Source organism: Peromyscus leucopus, chromosome 10 (genome assembly GCF_004664715.2).
Source record: "Peromyscus leucopus breed LL Stock chromosome 10, UCI_PerLeu_2.1, whole genome shotgun sequence".
NCBI lineage: Eukaryota > Metazoa > Chordata > Mammalia > Rodentia > Cricetidae > Peromyscus > Peromyscus leucopus.
Genome location: NC_051071.1, coordinates 54,245,702 through 54,262,898, shown reverse-complemented (window position 1 = coordinate 54,262,898; position 17,197 = coordinate 54,245,702). Strand labels below are relative to the sequence as shown.

Here is a 17,197-nt window from a genome sequence, read left to right as displayed (position 1 = left end):
CTTGATACTGAAAACAAAAAAACTTTTTCTGCTGGAAAGGTAAGATTCATTAGTTTTGATCAATAAGCAAAATTTTTAGCTAAACATTTCCTTAGTGGAAAAATCGTAGATAATAAAAATGAGATATTAAAGTCCTTATAAAGTTACTAAAGGCAGGGACTGTTTCTTACTGTTTGCCTATTGGGTCCCCAAATCCTAAAAGACCGCACGCAGCACATAATCGATACTCAGCACTTAAATATGTACCTTCATACTGAGATTAAGGAAACAGTTTCCTTCTCTAAAACAAATGTAAAACATGTCTTCTATTTATTCTGACCCTTGTCTACACTGATCTTCAAGGCCCGTCGGTGCTGTTCTCTTGTCTTTGCTTGCTCTACACGAGTGCACCAAGACTCTCTGTGCCCAGTCTTTGTACCCCCACTGTAATGGGCTCAGGAGTCGGGCAGCCTCCACAACAGAACACACGTGACACATGTGTGTTTTCCACCTTCGGTCAACAGAACCGGCCCAGAGCACCCGCTCCTCGGAGGAAGTATTTCTTGGGTACCTTACTCTGTGCCAGGCATGGCACAAGAAATCGGTATCCTATGGCAAGCTCTCTGGGATGCACTGGCCACTTACTTTCCTCCAAAATGGTGCCTCGAAGTACCGAAACCTCATTCCTACCTGAAGGGCCTTTCCCCGCCCAGGGGGGAGGTGGCCGTGCTCCAGCTCTTCCGGTACTCCTCCCGCTCCACCTTCTTCTTTCTCAGAGGCGCCGGGACGTAGGCGGTCTGGTTGCTTTTGTTCGGGAGGTACTGGTTAAAAGGCACTGCAGACTTCGGCTCGCCATGGGAAGTCCGTCGTGCAGACATATCATCTTTCTTCACATCCGGCAACTTCCGGTGCGGCAAGTCGGATTCAGAGTCGCTTCCTCTTCCTGGCAAAGACAGGACAAAGGCTGGGGAAGTGTGTTGGGCTAGCAGAGACACGCAGCAGCCAGCAGCGCAGTGGCATCTCTAATACAATCAAGGGTAACTCTTGTGTGTTCTGGAATCCATACCTTGAGCTAGTAACTTGGAAAGTGTCTACATTAACCTCCTCTGGAAAGAGGCCTCAATTTCAGTGAGGAAAAAAACCAAAAAACTACAAGCATGTTTTTTATTGGCGGTCGTAGTGGTGGTGGTAGGTTTTTTTTTTTTTTTTTTTCTCTCTCCCTGTCTTTTTTTTTTCATAGAGATAAGCTTAAGTGTGTCTGGAATTACAGTAAATGACACAGTTATGTGGACTTGTTTGCCTGCCAAGCCTTATGCTTTGGCCACTCTCAAAAGAAAATCTCATCAGTTCTCCAGTGGCGTTTTTTACTGATGTCTAGCCAGAGTATACTGTGCTAGACATTGTGACAAGTATGCATTAGAAATGATTTGTCTTTCTGTATCTTTCACCCTGCTTCAGAACACGGAGAAGACACAAATTATCTAGTAGCGAAGACAGACAAGGATGGCAGAGCTTAGAAAAGTGACCAGTTGGACTTCACTGGGGGTTGACCTTCCAAGAGGTTACGCCTTCTTCTACATACTTTTCCCAGGTCCCTGAGCTGGGGAAAATCTTCTTCCTACTGTGGCTACCAACCCATGGTCATGTGTTCTCTCCCTGTACATGGTTCTTTCTCCCTTTGTTTTAAGAACCAGAGCCGTCCAGTATACAGCTTCTAAGGCATGCCATTACAGCCAATGGGCATCTCCCACTCAGATGGAGACATGAATTAGTTTGGCTGAAAAAGTGTTTTGTTTTGTTTTGAATGCAAAGGAATCCATCGCTGCCAACACCAGCCTTGCGCCTAGAGCATGGCCCCAGTAACTGTAAAATATTCTTTGTGAAAAGCCCAAGTCTCATGTTGTTAGATTTCTAAGGTCTATTAGAATGAAGACAAACACAATCGTATGAGTAGCTGCTACTTTAAAGCTGGTTGAAAACTCTTAATCAATGAATGAGAGCATGACATCATTCTGACTCTGTTGATAACAAAGACATTGATGCTTAGGAAGAGAGCCAAGAGCCGGAACAAGGCAGAGGGGGTAGTGTGTAAGGCTAGAGCCACTCCATCTCCAGCTCTGTTATTCATTAGTCTTGTTAACCCGACTACTAATCTGTAAAGTGAGGGTAACAATGCCATCTGCTTTATGGGACTACTGGAAGGGTGGAATCCACCTACAACTATTGGCCCAGTATCCGGCACCTCGTGTTTAATACATGCCGCCTACTCTTTGTGTCCTAACAGTCTGGGTCCATCACACAGGAGCTGTGGCTTCCGAAGTTTGTCTCTAACACACTTACATGTCCTCTTCTGTGAGACTGGGATGAAAGGATCTGCCCCAAAGATTAGACAATAAAATGATGTTTAAGAGACCGTAAAAGTTAAAAAGCACTGGCTGTGAACAAGTTCTTCATTGTATGTGAAATATTCAGACTATGAATTATTCATGGCACGCACTTACGGTCTCTCTTCTGAAATTTTGGCCACTTCCTGGCTTGTTAGTGTTTGATTCATTATTTAGCCCCTTTCCCACCACAAGTTTTAACAAGTGTATCTGTCAGTGCCAAAATAAAATGTTGCCTGTAAACAAATACGCACACCGCCTGGCCTTGCCAAGCACATGGATTTGTTTCTCCACTTGGTAGTAGCCTCTCTTTATAAGGATAGAAACAGGCTCAGAGAGGTCCCCCCCTCCCCATGGCTGATTAGTGTGGGCTCGGGGAGACTAGATTCTGCTCTCCAGACACCCAACGTTCTATCCCGTGAGCACACTGCTCTGAGGAAAAAAAACGTCTTTTTACAGTGTCCCGGCTAGGGGAACTACTCCAGTGTGCCGAATAAATGAATGAAAGCATTTACTATGACAGCTTAGTGATGGTTACAGTTGTCTTGGATCCCTCAATCTATAGTCTAGGGGCCACATTTCTGTATCACATCTAAATATTATCACAATATACTGAAAGTCTCAAAATACGTTAGCATGTAAGCACACCCCTTTCCTCCTTGAATTACTCTTCGGGATGGTCTCAACAGACATTTTAAGAAACGTTAACCTGCCCGTGTCCCTGGCCTTAGCTGTGGAGTGGGCAGCTTCAAAGACACACAGCCAAGATGGCATTTCCGTTGCACCACCTGTGAGCTCCCCAACACGGGGAGTTGAAACCCCAGGTCCCCTAGGTTCCCGGGGCCTTCACAGAGGAGACACTAGTGTTCCTCTGGGGTGTTGTGAGGGTTCGGTGAAATGGCACTGAGGACCCCAGAAAGGCTGCTGTGGTATGCTGGGGTAATTGTAAGGCTAGACCTGAAAAAGATGGTTACTTCCCTTCATCCTGTGGCCCTGGAAAGCTACCAGGCTGGCTTCTCCCCAAACGTTCAGAGTTAGGAAAACAGAACGGAGCACACGGTGCACTATCATTTTATCAAAGTCTCACCCCCTCTTTTCCACGTGCTTACCAGCAAGTAGAGCCATTTGGTTTCCTTACCCTCCTCCACCCCCTCTTCCTTCCACATATCTGCTGCCAAACACCCCCAAATTACAAAGACTTTGTCATTTTTTTCTAGCATTTTACTTGTAATTACTCTTTATATTTTTTTTGTAACACATCTTTTTAAAAAAATATTGGCATACTGAATTAAGGTAATGAGTCATATTTATGAACTAATACTAATTTTAAAGCAACATGAGTACAATGTTGTTTTCTGTTCACTGAAGTTTTCTGAGTGACCTCACAGGTGACGCTTGTGGAAGCACAAGGAAGCACTTGGTATCTGGCTGGCAAGACATGTTGGCTGAAGCAAGCCTGCCAGGAAACTGTATCCAAATCAGAATCATGGCGCTTCTGAACGTGGCTTGTCTCTTTTGAATTGGTCAGTGGGTACCCATCCGTAATAACATAGCTGAAGCCTTCCATATGGACCCAATACAAAGGGAAAGAATTTTATGTTAAAATTGCCCCAGATTGGTTGTGAGTCCGGGGACAAAAAAAATGTTAAGATACACCCCCCCAAAAAAAAATCTTCCAAACATGAAACTATTCATTAGAACTAGCAATCTTACTGATGAGCATCATTTTAAAAGAACATACTAGAAAGGAAGATTAAGAAATGTGTTTTTTCTTTTAAAGCTTCACTAGGTCCTGATTAGTTTACAGGAAGGTATGCCTGCAGGTATCAGATTGACTGGTAAAACCTATGGAGATGCCAGTGAGGGGGAATGGTAGGGCTGTATTCTCCAGTGTTCATCTAATGGAGAAAGCATTTATAAATAGGCTCTAGTTTATCAGTTTTAATTGCTGCAACTAAACTGTGCTTTGGGATATTTTAGCATAATGTTACTAATCACCATCTCAAATCCTTTCAAGATGCGGTTTAAACTCTGAACCCCTCAAAGCTGGTGACAGACTAAAGCATCCACAGTACCAGTTATAGAAAAAAAAACAGTCATATTTTTTGGAGGTTAAAACAAACAGCATGGGTGAAACAGTTTGGTCGAGATGGCTTTTGTAAAGGGAAACCCATGCTTGGGTTATATTGGAGCATAATTAGATCACGGACTTGGTATTTTAACGTCTAGTGCTGTGGGTGGTATTTAAGATGTCAAATAAAATTTCAGAAATATTTCTCAAGCAGCTCACAATGTACCATGGAATTCTTTAGGAGTCGCACACTACGTGGCCCCGAGGCTAATCTGTCAGCTGAAAAGTATATATTCTGAGCCAACACATTTGTTCAGTGAGTTCAGAATAAACCTTCTACCGGGTAAAGACCAAAGCAGCCTGGGTAAATTAAGAGTACACCCATTTGGACCCATGCTTCTTGAGGCTGACACAATTAAATTAGACCGACCGTGATTTTTATCATTTAGAAATGTTGGGACAAAGACTTAAACTCCTGAAGACACATCTGTAAAATAAGGAGTAGGGGTGTCTCCCAGCTCCATGTAAGGATAACTTAAGATGTGGCCAGACACCAACATCTAGGCTGAAGATTAAGCAAGATACTGCGTGCTAAGTAAGCATCTAGTCTAACTTAGAACCTGGACCTGGGAAATAGTCAAGCATCACAGTGACTTGCATAGCTCAGAGGCTGGGATGCAGCTCAGTGGTCCAGCACTCACGTACACTGCACAAGGCCTAGCATCGATCTCTAGTACTTCACTAAACCAACAAAAAAACTATAGTAAGAATTTAATGTCAACATCGCAGCCACAAAGGATAATCTTGATCTCAGACAGTAGAAGGCTATCCCAAAATATTGCGATCAACCAAGCAACATATGCAAAAACAGAAACAACAACAAAAATCCCCCACCAGCCTTACTGTTGTTCTGCAAGTTTACACATGCAAGCCACCTGCTCTCGTGAAAAGCCCCAAGGTGCAAGAGAAGTAAAGCAAGTAGCTCTTAGTAACAGCCGCTGAACTCACATCAGGCTGCAGGACCACGCTTTTTTTTTTTTTTTTCTGGACAGAAAATAATGATCATTCCATACAAGTAATATCAAATCTGCAGGCTTTAAATAAAATTCAGCCTTGGGGCCAACAAGCAGCCTGGCTATGTACTATTCATTCATGGCCATTTGCACTGAGTTAGCCCACCAGTGAGACGTGCTAAGCATCAAATTGATTGATAAAATAGGTGCTAATGGAGGGGGGCACAGCCCCCCCCCCCGCCCCGCCCCCCCCGGGCTTTGAGGATGTAAAGCGTACTTCTAGTTTGCTGGGGAGTTGTTTCATTTTCCCTTCCACAGTGTGTTACTCACTAATATTTCCCTTCCTTGCACCCACAGTATATAAACGGGAGTACACTTTATGAGCTAATGGTCTGCACAGCATCTCGATTCAGGGAAGAATGATGTAACACATTTTCCAACAGAAGATACACTCACTGAGGGAGGCAGTGTTCGAATGCACCGCGGGCAAAGCCAAGCAAAATTCTGAAAGCCACGAAGAACAAGAGTCAAAGACTTTTCCCTTCCCCCGGCTAGTTTTATAGACTTCCCAGGCTCCAGCCAGGTGGGTATGGAGACTGCCTTCCCGGCCCTCACTCTCTAACCATGCCCCCTGAAACTCCTGGTAACGATTAACTCCAAGATGGGTGCCGTAGGAAGAGCCAACCTACCATCACTGCTTCCCCTGAGAACTACATCTGGTGAAGGTGTCTGCCGGGAGCGGGAGCCAAAAGAATCCAGGCTGTCGAAGGAGTCATCTCGGCCGTGGCGGGGAGGGGAGAGGGAGTCGCTGCGTTCAGAGTCCCAGCAGTCAATATAGCCACTGTCTCGGATACTGCGCTTCGGACTCTCAATGTCGTCAGTCTCCTGTCCCAAAATAAAACGGAAGAATTTCAGATATGACGGCAACATACATCTGTTATCCCGGTCTCCAGGGGTCCGAGAGATACTTGCATAGGCAATCTGGTGTGGAAAAGTCATGGCAGCTAGCTAACGAGGTTAATCAGCAGGTGAGCATCCAATTCCTCAGCCTTTCTCTGCTGCATCCTTTCAATTAGAAAATCATGCACAACTTAAAAAAAAAAATCCCCAAGAAACTCATATCCCATAATTTTATTTTTAAAAAAAGTAACTAAATATAGAGAATCACAAAGTTTGGATTCATAAGAATGCAATAATCATTGACCATAAAGACAAAACCTTTGACCTGTCTTTCGGAATCCATAACCGCATGTCTCTGGGACGAGTCCCTAGTTCAGCGCTACTGTCCAGGGCTAGGCTATCTGGCAAACGCAGGCAGAATCAGGGCTGTGAAATTCTGGAGCTGCATGCTTCCCTCTCCTGCTACCTTGGAGGGAAATTCCTGCTCTGAAAGCGAGCTGTCTTTCTGAGGCAAAAGTTAAAAAAAAAAAAAAAAAGGCAATGAAAAATATGCAAAACGCTTTTCCTGATGCCTCAGAAGAATCCAGGCATGCTCTCTCTCCGCCAGCTCTTGGCGTTGGGGGAGCTGCAGGCACTTGTGGCTGACCCACATGTTCAGAGCAAGGAGAACAATGGCTGCCTTTGACAGCCTGTGATTATAAATTCTTTCCAGCACAAGCGGCACATACTAAAACACTGAAAACTCCAGCAGAAGAAAGGTCAGTCAAAATCATCCTCACCCTCGCATTATAATAAAAGCCTTGTTCCTGCCAGTGCCTTCGCATTCATTACAATAGTCCAGGCTGACGGGGGGGGGGGGGGGGGGGGGGGGGGGGGGGGGGGGGGGGGGGGGGGGGGGGGGGGGGGAACCCTCCCGTCACTCAGAGATAAACCTCCGCTTAATATCCCCGAGACTGTCGCTAGAAATCTAGCCTGTAGAGCACACTGGCAGAGGAGTATGCTCTCACAGACCAAGTCTGGAATACTGCCCCGCAGATCTCCCCGGGATCCACATGGAGGTCCCCTCTGCATTCCCAATGGAAAGGAAAAAAATAAATAAATCAACACCCTCCCTGTTTGCAGTTTGAGACGCCCGCTGGTCTAATTCTGTCTGAGGGGCCCTGGGCGCTCATGCCTTTGCAGGAACTATAATTGCCGGCTGTTTCCAACAATTATGGAAGGGGTGCGCTTCGGACCCATTCCCCACCCTGGGGAGACAGGCATGGGGTTGGAATGGTTGTAATTCACCAGGCACACTCAGGTTTCTTCCCATCAGGAGGAAGGAGTGGACAAGAGGACAGGGGCAGGGCTGGGGGAGGGGAGGACCCTGCAGCCCCAGCCGATTAATGGCCCTGAAGACTAGGCTGTCAAATGCCTGGGTGAGTCCAGCAACCAGACTCTAGAGCAGTGGTTCTCAACCTTCCCAATGCTCTGACCCTTGAATACAGCTCCTCAGGCTGTGGCGACCCCCAACCATAAAATTGTTGGTACTTCATAGCTGTAATTTTGCTCCTGTCATGAACTGTAATGTAAATACCTGACATGCAGGGGATCTGATATCTGGCCCTTGTGAAAGGGTCATTCAACCCCAAAGCGGTCAAGACCCACAGGTTCAGGACCACGGCTCAGAAATGCCACTTACGGAAATTAAGGTTAATTACTTGCAGGTCAAAAGTTAAGCAGAATCTGGAATAAAATCCAGGCCCGAGAAGTTGAAAAAAGAACACATGACTCACTGAGAAACATAGACCTGAATAAGAGAGAGGGTCAAATTTAGCTTCTTTGGGAATACAAGTTATTATTGTAAATTACTCATCAACCAAATGGCTAAAAGATGAAGCTTACTTTTATTGAACACTTATTATATGTCTGGGTCATGCTTTCTGCATATCATGTTATTTACCCCCATACCCAGCCAATGTGGTAGTTAATAATAAATACCCTTATTTTATAGAAGAGAAAAATAGGAATCAGAGAGTTACTTTAACTTAAGCCACACATAGTAAATGGTAAATACTTAAAAATAAAACCTAAAATGATTCGTCTCTAGGGGTTGGCAAGATGGCTCAAGACTGGGTGCTATCTGCATCCTTGCATGGGGAATGCTTGCCAGTCTGGGTTATGTCTCCTAACTGATGCTGTTTACCACCAAATGACTGAAGGAGAAACGTCACAAAAGAGATGCAAGCTGGGGCCATGGCCAAAGGCTCAGCTTCAGAAGCCACAATGGCTGGGTTTAAGTCTTGTTAGCTGTGTGACATTAGGCAACCCACGTCGCCTCATGGGTCTTCATCTATAAAATGGGACACAGCAAAGATACCCATCCAACAGAGTTTCTGGGACTTTTAAACATGTGATGTGTGGAAAGTATTTGGAACAGGGGATGATGCAGAGTAAGGACTCTACAAAATATCAGCAATGGCCTTAACTGCTATTCCTTCAATGAGGCATACACATTTTAATATAGAAACTATACAATATTTATACACCGGTGTCAAAGGCAACACTTTCCACACTGACCTGTTCTTTCTCTACTTATACCCCACTGGTGGCAGCTGAAGTGACATGCTTACAAGCTGCCTCGTGCCGTATGACAAAACTGAATTTTCAAGAACATAGTATCAGAAAGGCTTTCCATGAAGCCTGGGTCTTCCCCGCACCCCCAGCTGCAGGAGAAGGTTCAGGAAGAAAGAGGATCCCAGTGTGTCTGTTCCTGGAGCCTCAGCAGCAGTCTCCCTGATGCTCACGGGAAAGAAAAATAGAAAGCTTACCATGTTCATGACTACATAGTAAGCCAAGATGGAGTCCCCAGTGGGGAAATAGACGGCGTGGACAGTCTGAAAAGCGGAGAGTAGGTCACTGTGGCCAATCTGGCCACGCTGGCCTCCCAGAAATGCCACAGGTAAACCAAGAGGCTGAGTTGTTAGCCAGAATTAAAAAAAATGTGGCCATCCACTGGACTTCCAGTTTTACTGGTTTCAATCAAGTCACCACACTTTTTTTTTGGGGGGGGGTCTGGGAGGACTTTATAGTGAGGCTTTTGGGGGAGGGTGGAAAATATAAACTAACAAAGACAGGTATGTCTAAGTCTTTCATGGGGTCTAATTGCATTATCTGTGCCTTTCATCTTGGAGCACAGTAGACCATCTTCCACAGAGCTCTCAAGGGAAGGCGGGGAAGACTGAAATCAACCCACCGGACCAACTGCTCACTGTTCTGGGGAAAGGGTTCATAGAGGGAATGGGTGCCTCTGGCCTCCACAAACTCACGGCTTATTTCACTAATCCCCCTTCTTCCTAGTCCCTCTGTGAGTGTTAATGAGAGCCAGCAAGGGCCCGTGGGTGACTGACAGAATCTAAGACACTCCAGATGCCTTCTCTGGACACCTCAACATTTTTCGGCTTGCTGTGTGATTTATAGGGTGGCTGAGTGCTGCTCCAGCATGTCTGAGGTTTAACTTCTCCAACATAAGCGATTCATTCTACAGATCCTGCCCAAGGGCCTTCCAGGTAGTATTCTAGCCCCAGGGACACAGCATCATAAAAATAAATCAACGGGTGCCTTATTTGTAGGAACCTTGTGTTCTGATAGGGAAGACCACAGATAAACAGAAAAAGGTAGGTAGATACAAAATTGGAGAACGAGTATGATGGTAGTGGCTATTTTATGCACTCGTCTCTCCAGGATTTGTTTGCTAGTCCCATGTCCCCCTTTCTATCCCTTCCTCATATTGATGCCTCGCCTCTTGGATCAGGAATGGGGTGGGCCACCCATGGTCACAATGACTAGTGAAGAACAGGACAGCCATCCCTTTGAATTATACCTCTGAGCCTAGAGAAATACTTCCTTCCCTTTCCAGGAACTAGAAGCATCTTCCCTGGAGATGCTATTAACTGCATCCCTTTATGAGGGTTGACTTGCTTACTGGAAGGAGAATAAACTCCAGGAGAGATGGGAATGATGAGTGAAGGGCATGGAGAGATAACCCACATGGTTCACAACACTGAGAGCTCCAAGCTTCTCCTTCCACTTCAGAATTCTTGCTAAGGGCTCTCCACATATTAATTATAGAGTAAGTACCCTATAGTTACTGATTTTTGCACACATTTTCCACTAGAAAAGTTAATATTAAAATTTTCTAGTTAGTCCCCTTTGAGGAAGACACAAATTTAATTTCAAATTTATTTCAGCCAGCCTCTGTACACAGTGTTCAGTTGTCCCACAAAATCTGTCTACTTCTCATCTAGTATATATATATATATACATATATACATATATATATATATACATATACACACTAGATACACACACACACACACACACACACACACACACACACACACACACGCCAAAATAAAGCCTTTCTTTTCCAAGCCTTTACTTGTGGATGGGTATGAATTTGTGACCAAGTTCAAGTCAATGAGATGTGAACTGGGAGTTGCTATTGTCCATTTTCTTCTGCTAGAACAGAATGCCACAGACTAGGTAATTTAAAAAGAACTTACATATCAAAGTTCCAACGTCTGCTAAGTCCAATGTCAAGGTGCTGGCATGGAGAAAGACCTTCCTAACATGATAGAAGCCATTCTCTACCCAGAGAATGTGTGTGCAATGGGCAGTGTGCCTTGATAACGCAGCTGGGATAAGAAACCCACTCTGGCAACCACAGCATCAATCCATTTGTGAGATTGTACCCCCCATGGCCAAATAGCCCTGAGAGTATAACTCCTGTTACCACCGCCGCAGTTAGGGTCCAGCAGGAGTTTTATGGGGTGGGGGGGGGCATTCAAACCACAGCAGGATGTAGTGTGTATTTTTCTAAAAAACGTGCTCAGAGGATAGCCCTTTTCTCTGTTTCCCCTTCTTCCTGACTTGAATGCAGACATAACAGGGAAAAAGTCTGAGCAGTTAGCTAGCTTGAGCCAGCAGGGAGAAGCCGTGGGCTGGAAATGATGGCGCATGGGACACAAGGGTCTGGGCTTCCTGGCATCGTCCAGGTGCAGAACTGCCACACTCGCTCTGGACTGCTTGCTCACACCCAAATCCCACTTATATGAGAAAAAAGAAAAAATTCCTTTCAGCTGTTATTTTGAGTTTTTCACATTTTGCAGTTGAACCCAATCGTAAGTGAGAGCATGGAATAATATAGATCAGATACAAAATATTGCCAGTATTTGGATAGACCAGTATCTTCCAGGTCATCTGTTCTTAAGCACCGCTATGGCCTGGGTGTACCACAGGGGGCCACAGTCATGAAGAGCCATGCTTTGCCTAGCCGGTCAACCCCCTGCATCGTATCCTGTGGTGCTATCTACATTCACTCCAAAGAGAAGCAGCTGCCGACTTCCAGGCACTTCCAGGCAGCTGCAGGCATCGTCTCAGCAGGAAGGGAGCTAGCAAAGCAGACTAGGTTCTTCCTCATCCATCAGCAGGGCTGTGAGATTTCAGCAGCTTTCAACAGATGACCCACCTAGTATTACCCAAGTACAATTGAATATAGAAGCAACCATTTACACCTCCAACTCCCAACCAGCAATGGCACTCTGAATAGTGAGATGAAAGATGGAGGGGTAATAGAGAGCCAGGGCAAGAGACAATGGGTTGTGCTTACTGTGTGGGTGTATTTGTTCCATAGGTCACGATAGATACAAAGGTTGTTCTGTTGTTGTTGTTTTCAGTGCTAGGGAACAAACCCAGGGCCTAAGGCATGCCAGGCCAGTCCTCTACACTGAGTACACGCTCAACCCTGCTTTATCCATTATAGATATGTGAGCCAGACTGGCTTTGGGCAAATGTAGAGACTATTAGCTTTAAGGCAGTGGGTCTCCACCTTCCTAATGCTGGCAGCTTTTATACAGTGCCTCATGTTGCTTGGTAACCACCAACCACAGTTATTTCTGTTGCTACTTCATACCTGTAATTTTGCTACTCTTATGAATCATAATGTAACTATCTGATATGCAAGATATCTGATATGTGACCCTGTCTAAGGGTCATGACCCACAGATTGAGAACCATTGCTTTAAGGAAAGAAGAACAATTTATTAGAAAGTTGGAACAAAATCTTGCCTTCAGAATTAAAATCATGAAGGTCTGAATGTCCTGAAAAATTTTTATTTCATCTCTCTGTCTCTCTGTCTCTCTGTCTCTCTCTCTCTGTATGAGATCTGGGTATATACATGAAGGTCTGAGGAACACTTGTGTGGATCAGTTCTCCCCTTCCCTCACGTGGGTCTCAGGTCAGAAGGCCAGGTGGCAGCATCTTAACTCAATGGGCCAACTTGCTGGCCCTTTGGATATCTTTGTGTCTCGTTAGTGGATTTATTTTGTATGGTAGAAAAGCAAGGAAGAGCTGCCCTCAATTATTTATGCTCTGAGATGGCCCTGACCAAAATACAAGGATGATAACTGCAAGGGAGCCTTCCTGCTTACCGAGGCTAAAACCACTGTTTTGTATGAATTAACTCTATTGCTGAGCCTTTAAAAGGCAGGCACATACAAAGCATTCTGCATAATCCTACCTTCTGTCGATCTTCTCAAGCAAACAAACCACGTTTTTAATGATATGCCATCAAATATTTTGTCAAATAAACACATCAAGCTTTAAACCATTTTCCGAGTTTCCAGATCACTCAGACACAACGATCATCAGACAGACCCAGTAGAAGGAAACGTCTAACTTCTCAGAGCCCGTCCAGGGCGGGGGCCGGGGCAAGGACATGGCTGGCATCACCTCACCCACATCAAGGCCCTAACAGGCAAACACGATGACCTTTAGGCTGAAAGTGCAGAGCTGGTGGTTGTTTTCACAGAATGCCACATTGTTTAATTCAAGCATCGCCTCCCCCAGATGCACAAGGCATGAGCTCCATGGTTGTACCAAGCCGCACACCAACATACCAAACTCGCTCTTTCCAAACTACCGTTGGAGCCGGCTCAGACTTTCCAATCACCAAAGACTGTAACATATAAAACGGAGACTCGGGAGGCTAATGTGCTCTGGGTAAGACAAATGGACCCTTTCTTGAATGTATACCTTGAGTCAGTACAGTTCCGCCATGCGAAACTATAATTATCTTCATTTTAGTAAAGATTTTTTTATTCTATGTGTGTGAGTGTTTTCTCTGCATGTATGCCTACAGGGCTCAGAAGAGGGCATCATATCCCCTGGAACTGGAGTTACTTAAGGTTGTGGGCTTCCACGTGGCTACTGGGAACTGAACCCAGGTCCTCTGGAAGAGTATCAAATGTTCTTCCCCGCTGAGCACACTCTAGTCCCAGAACTGTAATCATCTTACAAACGTGTTGCTTTCCTGCTTTGTCCAACCCTCCGGGGATGAGGAAGAAAAGCCAAGTTACCTTTCGCATCTGGGCCAACAGTCCTTCAAACTCCTTCAGGTTCAGGGTGGTTCCACTGTAGGACGCACAGCTGTTTGCGGCTTTCCCCAGCCAATAAATGGTCACCAACACCTGTGGAACGGAACAATGCATAAGGGTGGGAGGATTTGTCCTGAGGAAAGATACGTCAGCATGGGGCTCGGGAACCCTCCAGGAAGGAACAGCTCAGCACCACCGACTTGTGAAAACCAGTCATGCTGCGCCCATTAATGTGAGATCGCGGCAATGGGGACCCAATGCTGTCCCGGTTGACCCAGACACACGGTTCAGTCCAGCAAGTCTCCAGCTCTAGGATAAAGGAGGTTGTGAGAAAGTGATCTCTGGGTGAGAAAGAAGGGAAAAATAAACCCTCCAAAATGACGCTCTCATCAGACAGCACTGTGCCACAAACTCTTTGGAGTCGTTACCCAGACAAGCGATGCAGGAGACTGACTGTCAGCTCCATTTGAGATGGGTTCTTTCAGAGCCCCCAATTTCCACTTGTGTGCACGGAGAACCTACTGGGATGGATGGCAGAAGTCCCAAAGGAGTGATAACTGAGTGCTCCGTGGCACAGGATCAACACAGTGCATCTAAGTGACGTCAGAGTCAGCAATGCCCAGAGAGTGGGACCTACTGGCCTCTCGCATCAGAGTGTGGCCACACCCCCATTAATCTGCGATGGGGATATTTTAGCCTTGACACAATTGCTATCAGTTAAACAAACTTGGATGCTGAGGACTCTCATAGATATCCAGTGGTCCGAGGTTACTGTCCTACATTTGTTTTATGCTGTCTCTCCAAAGAACTGTCCACCAAAACAAAAATCTTCTTTACTTTGAGTTGGAGAAAAAAAAAAAAATCAGGGATTGGCTCAAGTTGTGCTCCTTGGCTGAATCATAGGGATGAGAAGTCCATGCAAAAGCCTAGACTTTATGTTCACATTCTGTCTTTTTGCTTCGTCTATGCTGGAAAGGACTTATTGCACTACCTTCCCCGTGGTGGGCCAGAAAATGCTCTGGATAATGGGACATAGGCATTATGGGTCCAGCTGGCCACGGGCCCGAAGTATAGCTCTGTGCATGAGCATTATGATGCGGTTCAGTTTTCTACCGCTGTGGGAAACTCTTACATCATGAATCCTTCAAAACTTCCAGAAGGTCTTTTATTAACTGAGTTCTTACAAATGAATTCCCAGAGAACAGACAATACCGAATGTAAGGACATTAACTAGAACCATAATATAACTAACGTGTGCTGACTGCGATCCCATCTGGGCCACAAATGGAAATGGCTAATGTTAATGTTGAAACCGATCACTGTGTGTGTTAAGAAAACGAACCGCCACAGAACACAAGCTTTTATTCGTTTGTTTCTAGACTGAACTCTGAACTTTTTAGCTCTAGCACAGTTATTAACTATTCTATAAGAGATGCATACACATTTTCCTAAGAAAGAGTCTTTCTAATGAGGCCTATTAGATGCACTGCATTTAGCTAAACATCAACTTTGGACCATTAAAGTCAAAAGTATACAAACTTAGAGAGAGATGTTAAAACACTTACGTTTTTTAGCTTCCGGCTATAATCAAGGTTCCTAGGTCAGGCAAGAAAAACAAAACATTATTAGAATAGCAGTTTCTTCAGTGTGGCCGTTCCTTAAACACCTCAAAGACACGCTTGCAAAAAAACACATAAAATAAAATCAGAAGGATATGGCAGGCTTTTTAAGGCCTATGGCTGGTAGTTTCACTTGTAGGAAAAACAATAAACAAACAAACAAAAACCTGTAGGAGGACCAGGGAGGATTGAAGTCTTGCAGGATGCCAGGAAAGGTTAAACGCTTTTCAACATATGAAAGATGAGAATTCCGTTCAAAACTGGGACTATTTATATTTGAATTTACAAACTTGATTGTTGAAGATACTGTCTTGAAGGAAATTTGACCATATCTCCTAAGTCTTCTTCATGCAAGTACATTTAATACAGGTCTGATAACTTAGTGAAACAGACCTGAAAACACATGTGTAAGAAGCCGTACTATCTAAATGGTTTCTCCCCACCCCACCCCCTGGCTACAAATTAGAATGAAAAATTGGTCATAAACAGGAAAATATGCATACTATTTTCAAATGTATGCACATGTGTTAAAAACACATATAATAATGTTTATTCTCTAAAACTCCCCAAAGCTCTGACTATTCACACCATGAAATATCAAAATATTTCTAAAGGTATTCGAAAGCTCCATGAACACATCAACAAATAAATATTAGGAAAAATGAATGCTGGATTTTTTTCCTCTGGTCACTTTGGTGAGGTGTAGGGAGTAGAAATTCCATCGTACAAACTAGCTGAGAACACTGCAAAGTATTTAGGCCATGATTACTTGCTGCTAGTATACTCTAACAAACTAAGCATGATGAAGAGGTGGACAGGCTTAAGCTATTAATATTGGAAGGACCAGTCAACATTAGTCCCACTCTGTGGAGAATAGCACAGGATTCAGGGCTTCAGTTAAGACAAGAATCCATCCAATTTGCATTTGTTCAAGGAAATGTTTCTATACTTTTGAGTTTAACAGGAAAGTAATGGCATACTATTCTCAGCTTAAATATCTGCTAAGATTTTTTTCCCCCACTTGACAATGGAAAGATTAAAAACAAAAATCCAAGAAATATCTAAAATGTCTTAGGAAAACAAGAATGTGGAAAAAAACAACCATTTTTCTGCATTGAGAATAAAAGTTCACCGACTGAAACTGCAACTGGGTGCTAAAAAGTTATATGTGGCACACAGTAGGACCCCACCAAATATCCTGTAACCACCAATTACTTGGGAATACTTCCCATTTTTTAAGGAGACTTCCTGCCCCAGGAGCCCTTCACGGCCTCTCCACACTTCTGTGCGACTGTGTTGATTCCCTGGACGGTCTGCACTGCACTCCCTCTGCGCTGTGTCCCCCCCAACCCCCCACCCCCGGTGCTTCCATTTCCATCAAAGTCGTCTGGCATTCATGACAGGTAGGGTTCATGCAATTACACAGTCCTTATTGTAATCATCTGCAGGGTTTTTCCTCTTAATTTTTTTTTCTACTCAAGTTACATTTGAACAAAAAAGGTAAGAAAAATTACCTTACTTAAAACTAGAGTTGTTTGGTTTTTTTTTTAAGACAATTTTAAAAAATACAAATTTCCCCCCATGGGATCTATCCCTGATCCTGCATCTCCTTGCTGATGCTACAAACTCTCGTCAAAACGATGCTCTCCATCTCTGCGGCGAGCTGCTCAGCTCTCAGAAGGGAAACCAGAGGATGATAACCGTGGTACTCTGATCTCTCTGTGCTGCAGAATCAACACTTTAAAAACCAGTCCCCGACTAGTGCCAGAAAGCAGAATCACCTATGAAAACAATGTGAAGCCAATAGCGTAGTCC

General features: G+C 44.5%; 1 protein-coding gene across 15 annotated transcripts in view; it reads right to left on the bottom strand.

The window, feature by feature from the left end:
- Limch1 (LIM and calponin homology domains 1) overlaps positions 1-17,197 on the bottom strand; it is a 320,820-nt gene that overhangs the window by 75,295 nt on the left and 228,328 nt on the right. For 12 of the 15 annotated variants that reach the window (XM_037209070.1, XM_028882266.2, XM_037209072.1 and 9 more), the window contains exons 5-8: positions 15,329-15,359; positions 13,746-13,856; positions 6,137-6,332; positions 670-922 (exon numbers count right to left, since the gene is read on the bottom strand). In XM_037209070.1, the coding sequence (XP_037064965.1) occupies positions 670-922; positions 6,137-6,332; positions 13,746-13,856; positions 15,329-15,359 (591 nt within the window). Of the gene's footprint in view, positions 1-669; positions 923-6,136; positions 6,333-6,672; positions 7,161-13,745; positions 13,857-15,328; positions 15,360-17,197 lie in introns of those variants that run through there. The other 3 variants (XM_037209074.1, XM_028882265.2, XM_028882269.2) reach the window with 3 other exon arrangements.